Source organism: Entelurus aequoreus, linkage group LG13, assembly GCF_033978785.1.
Source record: "Entelurus aequoreus isolate RoL-2023_Sb linkage group LG13, RoL_Eaeq_v1.1, whole genome shotgun sequence".
In the NCBI taxonomy this organism is placed as follows: domain Eukaryota; kingdom Metazoa; phylum Chordata; class Actinopteri; order Syngnathiformes; family Syngnathidae; genus Entelurus; species Entelurus aequoreus.
The window spans coordinates 56,464,459-56,481,070 of record NC_084743.1 but is presented as its reverse complement, the minus strand read 5'-3'; the positions used below and the strand labels follow the sequence as shown (position 1 = coordinate 56,481,070).

The following is a 16,612-nucleotide window of genomic DNA, read 5'->3' as shown; positions in this document are numbered from 1 at the left end:
TGTAATAAAATAATCATGCAAAAGGAAGTACAAATAATTTGGATATTCTTCCTCTTTTGGGTATCCCTTTTCTTCCTGCCATGGGTGCTGCTAGCAACGGTGCTCGCTTCGAGAATTGGCATGTGTGTGACAAAATGCAGTCTTTGCAACAGTACTGCAATCTATTGTGCAACGTAATCGTCATTTTTCTAAATGTCACAAACAAAACTGTGTTGGCTGTGATTGCTTTTAGATTAGGGAGGGGCCTACAGCAGGACTCGTCCCGCATTGAGAAGAGCGATAGATGCTTTCATTCAGTCAGGTGTACGTCGATCCCTTTGCATGTCTGTGTTACAACTAGGAGTGTCCTGATCGGTATATACTGTATATCAATATATCAGTATATATAAATATAAAAACTGCATATACTGTATACATATACACTACCGTTCAAAAGTTTGGGGTCACATTGAAATGTCCTTATTTTTGAAGGAAAAGCACTGTACTTTTCAATGAAGATAACTTTAAAGTAGTCTTAACTTTAAAGAAATAAACTCTATACACTGCTAATGTGGTAAATGACTATTCTAGCTGCAAATGTCTGGTTTTTGGTGCAATATCTACATAGGTGTATAGAGGCCCATTTCCAGCAACTATCACTCCAGTGTTCTAATGGTACAATGTGTTTGCTCATTGGCTCAGAAGGCTAATTGATGATTAGAAAACCCTTGTGCAATCATGTTCACACATCTGAAAACAGTTTAGCTCGTTACAGAAGCTACAAAACTGACCTTCCTTTGAGCAGATTGAGTTTCTGGAGCATCACATTTGTGGGGTCAATTAAACGCTCAAAATGGCCAGAAAAAGAGAACTTTCATCTGAAACTCGACAGTCTATTCTTGTTCTTAGAAATGAAGGCTATTCCACAAAATTGTTTGGGTGACCCCAAACTTTTGAACGGTAGTGTATATTTATACTGTATACTGTATATACTGTATTAATAGTGCATATATACATATATACCGTATATATACATACAGTTGTGGTCAAAAGTTTACATACACTTGTAAAGAACATAATGTCATGGCTGTCTTGAGTTTCCAATAATTTCTACAACTCTTATTTTTTTGTGATAGAGTGCTTGGAGCACATACTTGTTGGTCACAAAAAACATTCATGAAGTTTGATTATTTTATGAATTTATTATGGGTCTACTGAAAATGTGACCAAATCTGCTGGGTCAAAAGTATACATACAGCAATGTTAATATTCGGATACATGTCCCTTGGCAAGTTTCACTGCAATAAGGCCCTTTTGGTAGCCACCCACAAGCTTCTGGCAAGCTTCTGGTTGAATTTTGGACAACTCCTCTGGACAAAATTGGTGCAGTTCAGCTAAATTTGTTGGTTTTCTGACATAGACTTGTTTCTTCATCTTTGTCCGCACGTTTAAATCAGGACTTTGAGAAAGCCATTCTAAAACCTTAATTCTAGTCTGATTTAGCAATTTCTTTACCGCTTTTGACGTGTGTTTGGGGTAATTGTCCTGTTGGAACACCCAACTGTGCCCAAGACCCAACCTCCGGGCTGATCATTTTAGGTTGTCCTGAAGAATTTGGAGTTAATCCTCCTTTTTCATTGTCCCATTTACTCTCTGTAAAGCACCAGTTCCATTGGCAGCAAAATAGGAATGGCTAAATCAGGCTAGAATTAAGGTTTTAGAATTGCCTTCCCAAAGTCCTGACTTAAACCCTATTGAGAACATGTGGACCATGCTGAAAAAACAAGTCCATGTCAGAAAACCAACAAATTTAGCTGAACTGCACCAATTTTGTCAAGAGGAGCAGTCCAAAATTCAACCAGAAGCTTGCCAGAAGCTCGTGTGAATGTTGTCTGTCTATCTGTGTTGGCCCTGTGATGAGGTGGCGACTTGTCCAGGGTGTACCCCGCCTTCCGCCCGAATGCAGCTGAGATAGGCTCCAGCACCCCCGCGACCCCGAAAGGGACAAGCGGTAGAAAATGGAGGGGTGGATGCATATTACTTATTGATACAACGTCTCCAAAGCAGAATCGTATTAGAAATCAATCAATCAATCTTTATTTGTATAGCCCTTGATCACAAGCGCCTCAATGGGCTTCACAAACCACAACGACATCCCCTGATCCGGACCCACATCTGGGCAATGAAAAACTCCAAAAGCCCAAGATGGAGAAAAATAAAAAACCATGGGAAGATGTGGAGACCCCCCTCATTGGTGACCGGCTGTAATGGATGATCAGTGGTATACTAAGAAACTATGTGGTAATAAACGTGTTCGCATCATTCAACTTACTGCTTAGTGATCTTAATCTATTGAATTATTGTGGCCCAAAAAAAATTACCAATTTATTTCAACTTAAAGAGAGCATCAGTCCATTCCAGGCAGTTAATAATAAACATGTTAGTGTTTTTTTATGCCTACCATTGTTCTCTGATCAATTTCACTTGATTAAGCCTTTTATAACATTTCACACTGCAAAGTAATAAAAGTATGCATTATCTGTGCTGATATTGTATCAGCTCAATGTCAGGTATTGGCCAATACTCAACGCTCCAGTATCGGCATTGTATCCGAAGTGAAAAAGTTGTATCAGGACACCCCTAGTTACTATTCTGCACTGGCTGACCACTCTAATTTGCAAACTATCCACGTTGTCACAGCTCCATTGTGATCCAAAGTTTATCAGCCTGGCCCGAACCCCAAAGACTGTTTACAAGTCTAAACACGTCATAAAAAAAGATCCTAAAAATTATGTCAAAACAACTTGGCGGGCAGAATATTATTAGCTGTGGGTCAGTTCTGGCCCAAAGGGCGAATAAGACCGACCACTGTAGTAAAAACATTGCTTTAGTAAAGGTAATTACAGCTACAGAGTGGCAATTTTAGAAATAAATTTAAAAAATGGACGTCAAACCTAGTCACTAATTGAGGCACAGCGTCTAATAAAATTAATTTGAAAATGTCTATTAGGAGATGGTGTGAGCATCGTGTGTAATGTTTTTTTTGTAGTTTGTGTATGCATTCTATGATAATCGTGTTAGTAAGACTGGGAGTACAATAGCGTGACTTTGTAAACTGGGAGCGCGATTATGACGGCTAAATGACACATTCACTTAATTGTTCCATTTTAAACAAGAATGACTGGGCTTGTTTACACAGTGATATTTATAGATGGCCTTACATGTGAGCAGAAGAACAGCTAGATGCGAAGAACAAGGAAAGGAAAACATTTTTTTTTTCTGCTTTACTACCTGTCTCCTTGTCTGTCTCATCACCGCTGGCTCTGATACGGCACCAGACAGAGTTGACTGACTGCTGAGATTTCGGATCTGGGAGCGTATTTTTCTGAAGCTGACGTGAAAGGAACATAGAATACTTTGTGTGTCAGAGGAATTGAAAAATGACCCATTTTCTCTCCTTTTCAGGCAATTTCTCTGTTTTAGTATGGCTTTTTACATTCATCTGTGGCCTTAGGGTGCTGTCTAAAAACGCTAAGAAATATAGAGTTTTGATAGGGAACTTTTCATTGATTTGCTTCCCTGGATAGTACAGAATAGGTAATAACTGCAGAGAAAAAAATAACTTTAAAGATTATTTACAATCAATCGCAATGTTTTGTTATTGTGATTCATTGTAGTTTTTAATGTTCTATTTAACTTCGATAGATTTTTCAGACTATAAAAAGACAATTATGTTGCTTGTTGCAAAGTGGTACAAAAGCCCATTAATGCACTATGCCTGTCGGTCCCAACTCAAACAAATTGGTTACAAAATGAAACAGTATGCAGTATGTGTGGAACTGAGATGGCTTTTACTTTAAATAAATATTGATGTATTATTGTGTAATATGTATTTTAAGATGGGTGCTCATGTATGTGAGCCAGTTTTGGTTTATACAACATACAATATAAAGCCTGCAGCAATCTGGGGCAAAGTAAAACCAGCAGTTTCTTTATTTACCCTCATAAAAACCACAAATATGCAGCTATGCTGTCCACAGTTTACAGTACTAGCTCAGTTCCACCGCTGCTAAAACCCGCTAAGTGTGTTAGTTTGGTACTTTGGTTCTGCTTTTTGTTTGCAAGCTCTTTGCCGCGCGGTGTCTGCTACATGGATATGAATTCATATTTCTGACTTTGGATTCATTTTCACCTGTGACATCAGCAGCACCGACAGCCACAGCAATACAACGATTCAGAATGACTCCATTGCATTCAGAATAGCACCTCACTAAATATGTGTGTAAAATCTCAGCGGCTGGACTTTTACAACAACATCAAAAACATATGAAAATAATATTATATCAGAAGAGTAGTAAATCTTTGAATACACAGACTGTAATATTGCTCTGTTTATTGCAGGCTGTATTGGATATGCTACATTCAAACTGCTTGATGGATAGTTGTTTAGAAGGGATGGGCGATTTTGGTGTGTTTATGTTGTTGTGCGTTAACGATATCGCTATATTTCTATATGGTAATACAAGATATAAGTTATTGGACAGAGGAGGGCTTTAGGGGCGAAAGGTAGCGCCATTAGTAGCCTTTGTTTTTGTTTACTTATTTTACACAATGACTTTATTTTGCTCAAACAATTGTATTTAATTGAAGGGAACATGTGCATTATTTTTTTGATAGTCTACACCAGGGGTGTCAAACTCATTTTAGATCGGGGGCCACGTGGAGAAAAATCTACTCCCAAGTGCGCCGGACTGGTAAAATCACAGCACGATAACGTAAAAATAAAGACAACTTCAGATTATTTTCTTTGTTTAAAAATAGAACAATCACATTTTGAAATTGTACAAATCATAATGTTGTTGTTTTTTTACACTTACATGTTGCGGTTAATAGTATTCTATCTTTTTTTGTCGTTATTTATATTTTCTGAATAAATTATGTGATAATGTTCATCAGTCAAGTCATTGGTGTTAATTTTCAATCGATCAAGATAAAAAAATTATATCAAAATCAAATTACAGTATGTTATTTATGTAGTTTGATCATTTTTCTCAACTGATGTACATCATGTGGTTTATTTTGTACATGTGTAGCATCATCTACAAATATACAAATAATTGATATTGCGACATCCAGTGGACACATTTAGAACTGCTGTTTCTTTCATTCAAAAATTTCAGGTTAGCATTTCTACTTAGCAAACTCATCCATCATCAACCTTGAAAGTTCTAGACAAGAAGAGTATACGATATCATCATTGCCAAATTTTAACCAAATACAATATTTTAAGTTTTACCAATTTTATTTTGTTACACACAGTCAAACTGGTTTTTAAATGCTTGGATAACTCTGCACCCCAATTGCTCTGCAAGGCAATTACAAGACTGCAAAGTGGTACCAGATCTACCACCCGAGCAGTGTCAAAAGGCAACTGTTGTGTTCCATTCCGTAGAACATCTTTTGCCCAGACTGCCTTTTCAATAAAAGGACCACAACTATGGAACTCTTTACCGGACACTTTGAAAAGTATACCTGCACTTGTCACTTTCAAAAAACAAACAAAATTATGGCTAGTTGAGCAACAATCGTGTTCCCATGTTTAGTTTTTACTCATTTTTACTAACTGGTTTTTATCTAGTCTGCACTTTATCTGTGTTATTATTATTATTGGCTTTTATCTAGTTTGCACTTTGTCTGTATTATTACTATTATCATTATTATCAACTCATTCTATTTTTTATTTTCCTATTTTAATGATGTTGGATCTGTGTTGTAAATTAGCTTTGGCTACAAACACTGTGATGCATGCATCGGATAACTGTTTCAGATGTCTATGTTTTTGTATCTGTCCCTATTTCAAATAAACCTCTATAATAATAATAATAATCCCACGGCCCGGATAAACGTACCTCAACTTTAGAGTGCTTTGAGATAAGAGCATTCTTTCAGCAATTGGTATGCTTTAAGTTGTAAGCCAACATTTGAGTTACAAGCATCCCCGTCATTAGTTAGTGTAGCAAATGTCACAGTGAAAACCGTAAGATCCGCCCAAAACATCTGGTCTTGACCCCTAGCATTATCTTATAGCTCGATATCAAAATAACTTTGTTTTCCAATCATGGACCATGAATTCAAGAAATAAATCATCAAATATATCGGAAGAGCATGTAGCCAACTTGGCAATTTGATCGAATCTGCACCATACTGAAGCAGAAGGAGTCGATAACTCCAGCCCAGCACTTTACGATAATATATCTAAATAATAATAATAATAATAATAATGGATTAGATTTTATATCGCGCTTTTCTATTGTTAGATACTCAAAGCGCTCACAGAGAAGTGGGAACCCATAATTCATTCACACCTGGTGGTGGTAAGCTACATTTGTAGCCACAGCTGCCCTAGGGTAGAATGAAGCAAATGGCACACATGTATCGATGGACAGATGGAGAAGCTGCTGATGGTGTGTTTGACAAGGAAACAATTGGTGGGGGATACTGTAGAAGTCCACTCTCCAAGGTAAATACTACATTATTGTTATATTACGTGATAAAACCAATATATTTGTTATAATTTTTAGCATTACATTTTATTGTTTTGTTTTACATACAATATTTCTTATCTAATAGCTTGTTCTTTTTAAAAGGTGTGTTACATGTTAGAGCTCAGTCACAGAACCAAAAGCTTGTAAGTTGAGTTATTACTGTATTGGTAACAAATAAGTTTATTGATCTTTCTTTTTTTTCTTTTTTTTTTTTTATTGAGGAATTTTTCAGTAAGTTTGCTAAACATTTTCAATTGTTTAGTTTTTCAGTTTTCCAGGGCCGATAAAATTTTTTTTTTTTTAAAAAGAGCTTAGGCTACGAAAAACCCTCCTACCCGCACGTTGCTTGGATTTAATTGCTGGGTTGCAATCAATCAATCAATCAATCAATGTTTATTTATACAGCCCTAAATCACAAGTGTCTCACAGGGCTGCACAAGCCACAACGACATCTGCGGTACAGAGCCCACATAAGGGCAAGGAAAAACTCACAACCCCAATGGGACGTCACATGACTTAGAGGCACTTCCAGGTTACAGGCGATGGTCCCGAATCCCATTAGACTACTGTTTATTTGTGCAGATTTGGCCGTATTTTGAAAGGTTTTTGAGGCAAATATATAAGCGATCATGAAAAAATATTTAAAATAGGATGGAGTGGGTTTATACACTTTTAGGAAAAAATATTTTTTAAAGATCTAACTCATTCATCATCACCAATAAGTTACTGCTCGCTATCGACCTCACTTCATTTGACACTCACACAAAAAGATTGGAGGCACATCATGTCTTTACATCTGAAGGACTCCACAAATTAAGCATTAATCCGTGAAAGACAAAGTTCAATTAATTCATGCATTGGTAACTAACGTATTTGATTGACATAACGAGTGCTCTGCTGCTGTGATTGTGACGCCAATGAGAAAAAGGATGAGTTAGTTTGCAGTTGAATTCCTGCTACAAATATTAGTCTCATCTACAGTCAATGTCAGTTGTTTTTATGGTGTGAAGTTCATACTGTATTTTGTGTCATTATTTAGCTATAGATGTTACTCACCAATGTTTGCTAGCGAAATCATATATGCTGTTGAGCCTACAAGAGATTAATTCATCTAGTTTATTAATACTATTAAAGGCCTACTGAAATGAATTTTTTTTATTTAAACGGGGATAGCAGATCTATTCTATGTGTCATACTTGATCATTTCGCGATATTGCCATATTTTTGCTGAAAGGATTTAGTATAGAACAACGACGATAAAGATTGCAACTTTTGGTATCTGATAAAAAAAAGGCTTGCCCCTACCGGAAGTAGCGTGACGTAGTCAGTTGAACATATACGCAAAGTTCCCTATTGTTTACAATGATGGCCGCATGAAGTGAGAGAGATTCGGACCGAGAAAGCGACAATTTCCCCATTAATTTGAGCGAGGATGAAAGATTTGTGGATGAGTAAAGTGCAAGTGAAGGACTAGTGGGGAGTTGAAGCTATTCAGATAGGGAAGATGCTGTGAGAGCCGGGGGTGACCTGATATTCAGCTGGGAATGACTACAACAGTAAATAAACACAAGACATATATATACTCTATTAGCCACAACACAACCAGGCTTATATTTAATATGCCACAAATTAATCCTGCATAAAAACACCTACGTGTTTGTTATGCTAGCTCCTAGCTCCTCTGCTAGCTCCTAGCTCCATAGAACACGCCAATCCAATTCAAACACCTGATCAACACACACAATCACTCAGCCCAAAAGACCGTTCACCTAACCCTAGGTTCATAAAGCTTATATATTTTTAAAAAGTTACGTACGTGACGTGCACGTACGGTACGGTACATGTTATGCTAGCTCCTAGCTCCTATGCTAGCTCCTAGCTCCATAGAACACGCCAATACAATTCAAACACCTGATCAACACACACAATCACTCAGCCCAAAAGACCGTTCACCTAACCCAAGGTTCATAAAGCTTATATATTTTTAAAAAGTTACGTACGTGACGCGCACGTACGGTACGGTACGTGTTATGCTAGCTCCTAGCTCCTATGCTAGCTCCTAGCTCCATAGAACACGCCAATACAATTCAAACACCTGATCAACACACACAATCACTCAGCCCAAAAGACCGTTCACCTAACCCAAGGTTCATAAAGCTTATATATTTTTAAAAAGTTACGTACGTGACGCGCACGTACGGTACGGTACGTGTTATGCTAGCTCCTAGCTCCTATGCTAGCTCCTAGCTCCATAGAACACGCCAATACAATTCAAACACCTGATCAACACACACAATCACTCAGCCCAAAAGACCGTTCACCTAACCCAAGGTTCATAAAGCTTATATATTTTAAAAAAGTTACGTACATACGCAAAAAAAAGTTGCGCACATACGGTCAAGCGATCAAATGTTTAGAAGCCAAAGCTGCATACTCACAGTAGCACGTCTGCGTCTTTGTCATCCAAATCAAAGTAATCCTGGTAAGAGTCTGTGTTGTCCCAGTTCTCTACAGGCGTCTGTGTATCGAAGTCAAAAGTCCTCCTGGTTAGAGTCTCTGTTATCCGAGTTCTTCCATCTTGACTGCATCTTTCGGGAATGTAAACAAAGAAGCGCCGGCTGTGTACTGTTGTGGCTGACTACGTTCGAAAAATACGTCCATTTCGCACCGACAACTTTCTTCTTTGCTTGCTCAGCTTCCTTCTCCATAATGCAATGAACATGATTGAAACAGATTCACGAACACAGATGTCCAGAATACTGTGGAATTATGAAATGAAAACAGAGCTTTTTCGTATTGGCTTCAATGTGGAAGGCATACCCGTGTTCGCCGGTCTACGTCACGCGCATACGTCATCCTCAGAGGCGTTTCGAACCGGAAGTTTAGCGGCAAATTTAAAATGTCACTTTATAAGTTAACCCGGCCGTATTGGCATGTGTTATAATGTTAAGATTTTATCATTGATATATAAACTATCAGACTGCGTGGTCGGTAGTAGTGGGTTTCAGTAGGCCTTTAAGGATATTTTCTTGATGTTAACAAATATCACCAAAGACGCTATAATGTGGTCGTCCGTGTTGAATAAAGCACTTGGAATTCCTGCACAACAACAACAACTAAGCTTTTAATTTTTTTGATAATGAAAATCGACAATAAAAATACGGTGGATTGAACCAACAATCACAATATTTATTACTAAGACTTAATATGACGTTAGTTTATTTGCACAACCAGGTATTCATAGTAATATTTAGGCATAGAAACCACAAAAGAACACAAACTAATCTGATCTCTTGTCCTGACTTTACATTTAGTTCTGCTCTCAAACACTACTAATATAGTAGAGAATAAACTTGATTGCATCACAGAAAGTTTCTCAGACAAATCAAATGTTCAAACAAATATTTTACAAATTGATTGATGCAGACACAAGAATGGTCTGTTTGTATTTCACGAGGGGACGGAAGTGATATTTTTAAAGAGCCATTTCCCTCGACACACTTACGTTTTTTTCCCAGACTTTATTACCTTTATGAACCACTTCTTTCAGGACTCTATGAACACTCTTTTCTATCTCTCAGTTTGAACGATTGGAACACCCAAGAACAGAACAGCAATACGGCATTTTCTGATCAAACTCTACACTCACTCTCCCTTGTTGTAATGCTTCGCTCAAGCTGGTTCATCGTGTGAATTAAGCCGCAAAGAAAAAAAACAGATGTGGCGTCATAGGCAACCCAGCAATAACCAGATTTACAGCCAAATTTAATGGTTTCTCTCTTGGCCCATGCCCTTCATAAGACTTTGTGGATGCTAATTGACTAGTGTGAAAATATGAATATGCAAACACAGGCATAACCTCCTTGCTCTTTATGATTGGTGGAGAAAGCTAGAAATGCATGTAAACCTGTAAAGTAACAGAAAATATTTTGCAGTACTGTGTATTATATATTTTCCAACATTGCTTGTTCTACAAAGTATTTGATCTCAAAACACAGGTCTTTCTTTTTGTAGGTTCTTTGTATGCAAGACAGCCACAATATTTTGATCATTTGCACCATTTAATGGTATCCAATATGAAGTGCATCCAGAAAGTATTCATAGTGCTTCACATTTTCCACATTCTGTTATGTTACAGCCTTATTCCAAAATGGAATAAATACATTTTTGTCCTCGACATTTGACACACAATACCCCATAATGCCAATGTGAAAAGTATTTATTTTAATTTTTTCAAGTTTATTAAAAACATGTGCATAAGTATTCGCTGCCTTTGCTCAATATTTTGTTGATGCACCTGCGGCAGCAGTTACAGTCTTTTTTAATATGATACCACAAGCTTGGCACACCGATACTTGGGCAGTTTCGCCCACTCCTCTTTGCAGCACCTCTCAAGTTCCATCAGGTTGGATAAGAAGTGTAGGTTTTAATCCAGGATGTCTCTGTACATTGCTGCAGTGTCGCGGGCCAATAAAAATTAGGTTGCGGGCCGCACTTTAGACACCCCTCCGTAGGCAAAAAAAACCTGGCGTACGGCCTTTTTTACGACAAAGATGAGATGTATCAAGACTGAACTTGACGTGGAAATAATCGGTGTCTTATGCTAACTTCATGCTCACATATGCGCACATACCAAAGACTATAAAAATGGGACCCATAACCTCCCTGCTTGGCACTCAGCATCAAGGGTTGGAGTTGGGGGTTAAATCACCAAAATGATTCCCGGGCGCGGCGCCGCTGCTGCCCACTGCTCCCCAAGGGGATGGGTCAAATGCAGAGGACAAATTTCACCACATCTAGTGTGTGTGTGTGACAATCATTGGTACTTTAATCTTAATCTTAAATTCCTACAGGCTGTGAATACTCTGTTATAATACCTAATTTAAAAGCTGCAGTTTAGATTGGAATACAAATTATGTAATAAATGTCCACGTATAATCGCTGCTTTTGGAGGTTTTTTAGGGCATATTTCAAAGCATTTAGGGTTAAATTAAAAAAAAAAAGAAAGCTTAAAGTTTGCGCTGTGTGTAAGTGTTTAGTTCAGTTTCAGTTTATTTCAAACATGCATACGATACAATATAATGCATCACACATTTCCAGATGTTTCATTACAGCACGGCCTAAAAGGAGTAGGAAGAAGCAGAGCTTATTTAATTCTACCCCTTTTCATACCATAGCAATTTTATCCGATCTCCTTGTTCTCTGTAACAGAACAGGGAACAAATAAATAATTAATAAATAATATACCATAGTAAGCAAACCAATATTAAATACATAAATAATCTTTGTCTCAATAAAAAATAAAAAAAGGGTTCAAGATGTTCATCATAATTCTTGTTCTGTGTACTTTGTGAACACTTGTAGTTTGAACAGTCTCTTAAACTGAATCATATTGGTGCTTTGTTTGATTTCTTTAGTTAATCCATTGCATAATTTTTTTTTTTTTGAATTTGTTGAAAGGACTAGTTTGTACAATCCCTGGGGACTCTGCATGGCAGGGGCGTCCTCCTCCCTGAGCCAGGCTTGCACCTGACCGCATAATTCCACATACAGATATGCTAAAGGTTTTAAGAGTTCTACGAGCATACAAATGTTTTAAATTAGATTTTCCTCTAAGGTTATATTTCTCCTCTTTTGTTGAGAAGAATTGTTGTACAGTGTACAGTGTAGGCAAGTAAGAGAATTGTGGTGCCTTGACATATATAACCTGCAAAGCATCTTTTATATATAGTAACACTTAACGTTTTGTTTTTTTAAACCCACTGCATTCACACGCAGGCTTTTGCATTCTATGTGATTCACTCAGTCTCACACACTCTCTTTTTTTTTTCTTCAAATGAGTGACCTCTCAACATGCTTGCTGGCAACCTCCAATATTGACATTTTATCCTTTTCTATAACTGTACGCCCACATGCTACAGCAGCTGCATTGTGTCCACCACTCATAACTGGTAAAACAAAAACAAAAACAAAAAAAGATCCTGGTTATGAGTTGAGAGTGCAATGTTGCTGCAAACATACACATACACTGCATCATCATCATCATCATCATCACCACTGGACATCTATATGGTCATTTATAAATTTCCTCACAACTCCTTACTACAACTTCATATATAACAAGACTAATGTGCATTATTATATTTCAAGCATGCATGCCAATATTAACAAGTGTGCTGCTTATACCATAGTATTAAAAACACTACTATTATTATACAAAATAAAGTGTTTGGTAATCAGCCTTTAAAAACTCCCCCCATGCATGCACGGCCAAAAACACGCCATAAATCTATTTGTATGACTTAGATGCAATTTTAAAGGCTATATATATATATATATATATATACAAATATTTCCATACAATTTGTTTTACCTGCTCGTTGGCTGCCAGCTCCTTCTCCAGTTGTCGGTGCTTGTTGTGCCACACCAGATAGTGCACAGGATAGCGACTCTTCTCCGGAGTTTTCTTAGCAGAAATCATCGTCGTTCATAGTTTGCTCTCCTCCTCCGTCTTCAGTGTGGATGCTAAGGACACTTTTGTTGGAGACGCTGGCTATGCAATCAGGCGTGCATCGTCCCTTGGGCGCCGACGTCCGTACACGACAGCGTGGGCTCGCCCTGCTTTGGGGGGGAAATAGCAGAACCTGATGATGCTGCTTTTCTTTTGCTGGCTGAATTTGGGTGCACGTTGGTTTCTTCGCCACCTCTTTTTTTTCCCCCCTCCCTCTGCCGCCGACTCTAGTGAAGCATCTATCCTCCTCTTCCTCCTCCCATCCGCCTGCTGACTGATGCGCTGACAAGCTGCAAGCAAATGTGTTCACACTGAGCCAATCCGCTCCGAGTCGATGCTGCGATTAAACGCATGTCTGAAATTAGCTGCGTAATTGATGAGCAAACACCCAGATTCCAACTCTTAAAGGCCTACTAAAATTACATTTTTTTATTTAAACGGGGATAGCAGATCCATTCTATGTGTCATACTTGATCATTTCGTGATATTGCCATATTTTTGCTGAAAGGATTTAGTAGAGAACAACGACGATAAAGTTTGCAACTTTTGGTCGCTGATAAAAAAAAGCCTTGCCTATACCGGAAGTAGCGTGACGTCACAGGAGGAAGGGCTGCTCACATTTTCCTATTGTTTACAATGCAGCGAGAGAGATTCGGACCGAGAAAGCGACGATTACCCCATTAATTTGAGCGAGGATGCAAGATTTGTGGATGAGGAACGTGAGAGTGAAGGACTAGCGTGCAGTGCAGGACGTATCTTTTTTCGCTCTGACCGTAACTTAGGTACAAGGGCTCATTGGATTCCACACTTTCTCCTTTTTCTATTGTGGATCACGGATTTGTATTTCAAACCACTTCGGATACTATATCCTCTTGAAAATGAGAGTCGAGAACGCGAAATGGACATTCACAGTGACTTTTATCTCCACGACAATACATCGGCGAAACACTTTAGCTACGGAGCTAACATGATAGCATCGTGCTCAAATGCAGATAGAAACAAAACAAGTAAACCCCTGACTGGAATAATAGACAGAAAATCAACAATACTATTAAACCCTGGACCTGTAACTACACGGTTAATGCTTTCCAGGCTGGCAAAGCTTAACAATGCTGTTGCTAACGACGCCATTGAAGCTAACTTAGCAACCGGACCTCACAGAGCTATGATAAAAACATTAGCGCTCCACCTACGCCAGCCAACCCTCATCTGCTCATCAACACCCGTGCTCACCTGCGTTCCAGCGATCGACGGAAGGACGAAGGACTTCACCCGATCATCCGTGCGGTCGGCGGCTAGCGGCGGCTAGCGTCGGCTAGCGCGTCTGCTATCCAAGTCAAAGTCCTCCTGGTTGTGTTGCTACAACCAGCATCTAATACACCGATCCCACCTACAACTTTCTTCTTTGCAGTCTTCATTGTTCATTAAACAAATTGCAAAAGATTCACCAACACAGATGTCCAGAATACTGTGGAATTTTGAGATGAAAACAGAGCTTTTTTGTATTGGATTCAATGGTGTACCTATACTTCCGTTTAACTAGTGACGTCACGCGCATACGTCATCAAACAGACGTTTTCAACCGAAAGTTTAGCGGGAAATTTAAAATTGCACTTTATAAGTTAACCCGGCCGTATTGGCATGTGTTGCAATGTTAAGATTTCATCATTGATATATAAACTATCAGACTGCGTGGTCGGTAGTAGAGGGTTTCAGTAGGCCTTTAAGCTGGCTAAATTAATGTGTACAACTAATTCATGAGAGAAAAGTTGGGAAATTAAGTGTAAATGCTGTAAAACACGACCTGGAATGGGCAGTAATGCGGTTTCCCCCCACCCCGAGTGTTCAACACATGGCCAGTGTTGTCACTCCTTTATACTTGAAATGTTTCAAGATCAATTGAATGATTTTGCCTTTAACTTGTTGAACATATTTAGGGGCGTAGCATCAATGCAGCATGGGCCCCCCCCATAAGACTCTTAACCCTTGGGGGTCTCCCAAATGTGGTGAATGATAGGTCCCGGGGACCTGAAAGGGTTTCAGCCATAAAAGTATTAAATGTAAGTCATCTATCTATCTATCTATCTATCTATCTATATCAGTGGTTTTTAACCTGGGTTCGATCGAACCCTGGTGAGTCGGGCTCAGGGGTTCGGCGGAGGTCAAGACACACCGACTCATCGTGTAAATAAAAACTTCTTCCTATCGGCGTATTACGGATACAGCAACAGCAGAAGTCAGACTGATTTGCAGGTGTGTAATTTGTTGTGAGTTTATGCACTGTGTTGGTTTTGTTGTTTGAACAAGGTGATGTTCATGCACGGTTCATTTTATGCACCAGTAAAAAAACATGGTAACACTTTAGTATGGGGAACTTATTCACCATTAATTAGTTGTTTATTAACATGCAAATTAGTAACATATTGGCTCTTAACTAGTTATTAGTAAGTACTTATTAATGCCTTATTTGGCATGACCTTATTATAACCCTAACCCTTTAACACTGGCCCTAACTCTCTAACCCTAACCCTAACCAAATAACTCCAAATTGAGGCTTTGTTACTTAGAATATGTTCCCCTAGTGTCCAAAAAACTCTAAATTAAGTCTTTGTTACTTAGAATATGTTCCCCATACTAAAGTGTTACCAAAAACATATAACTTTGTCTTGAATTTGAAAAAAACCCAACATTTTATTTTTCACTAAAGAAGGGTTCGGTGAATGCGCATAGGAAACTGGTGGGGTTCGATACTTCCAACAAGGTTATATATATATATATATATATATATATATATATATATATATATATATATATATATATATATATATATATATATATATATATATATATATATATATATATATATTAGGGCTGTGAATCTTTGGGTGTCCCACGATTTGATTCAATATCGAATCTTGGGGTCACGATACGAATCCAAATCGATGGGTTTTTTTTTCAATTTAACACGATTCTCGATTCAAAAACGATTTTTTCCCCGATTCAAAACGATTCTCTATTCATTCAATACATAAGATTTCAGCAGGATCTACCCCAGTCTGCTGACATGCAAGCAGAGTAGTAGATTTTTGTAAAAAGCTTTTATAATTGTAAAGGACAATGTTTTATCAACTGATTGCAATAATGTAAATGTGTTTTAACTATTGAATGAACCAAAAATACAACTTATTTTATCTTTGTGAAAATATTGGACACAGTGTGTTGTCAAGCTTATGAGATGCGATGCAAGTGTAAGCCACTGTGACACTATTGTTCTTTTATTTTTATTTTTATAAATGTCTAATGATAATGTCAATGAGGGATTTTTAATCACTGTTATGTTGAAATTGTAAGTAATATTGATACTGTTTTTGATAATATTCATTTTTGTGTCACTACTTTTGGTTTGTTCTGTGTCGTGTTTGTGTCTCCTCTCAATTGCTCTGTTTATTGCAGTTCTGAGTGTTGCTGGGTCGGGTTTGGTTTTGGAATCGGATTGCATTGTTATGGTATTGCTGTGTATTGTTTTGTTGGATTGATTAATAAAAAATACAAATAATATATTTTTTTAAATAATAAA

The 16,612-nt window shown here is 37.9% G+C and overlaps 1 protein-coding gene across 1 annotated transcript in view; it reads right to left on the bottom strand.

Annotated features, from left to right (window-relative positions):
- ankrd13b (ankyrin repeat domain 13B) overlaps nucleotides 1-16,612 on the bottom strand; it is a 126,718-nt gene that overhangs the window by 99,682 nt on the left and 10,424 nt on the right. The window contains exon 2 of the mRNA XM_062068065.1: nucleotides 12,898-13,325. Within this exon, the coding sequence (XP_061924049.1) occupies nucleotides 12,898-13,005 (108 nt within the window). The 5' untranslated portion in view covers nucleotides 13,006-13,325. The remainder of the gene's footprint in view (nucleotides 1-12,897; nucleotides 13,326-16,612) is intronic.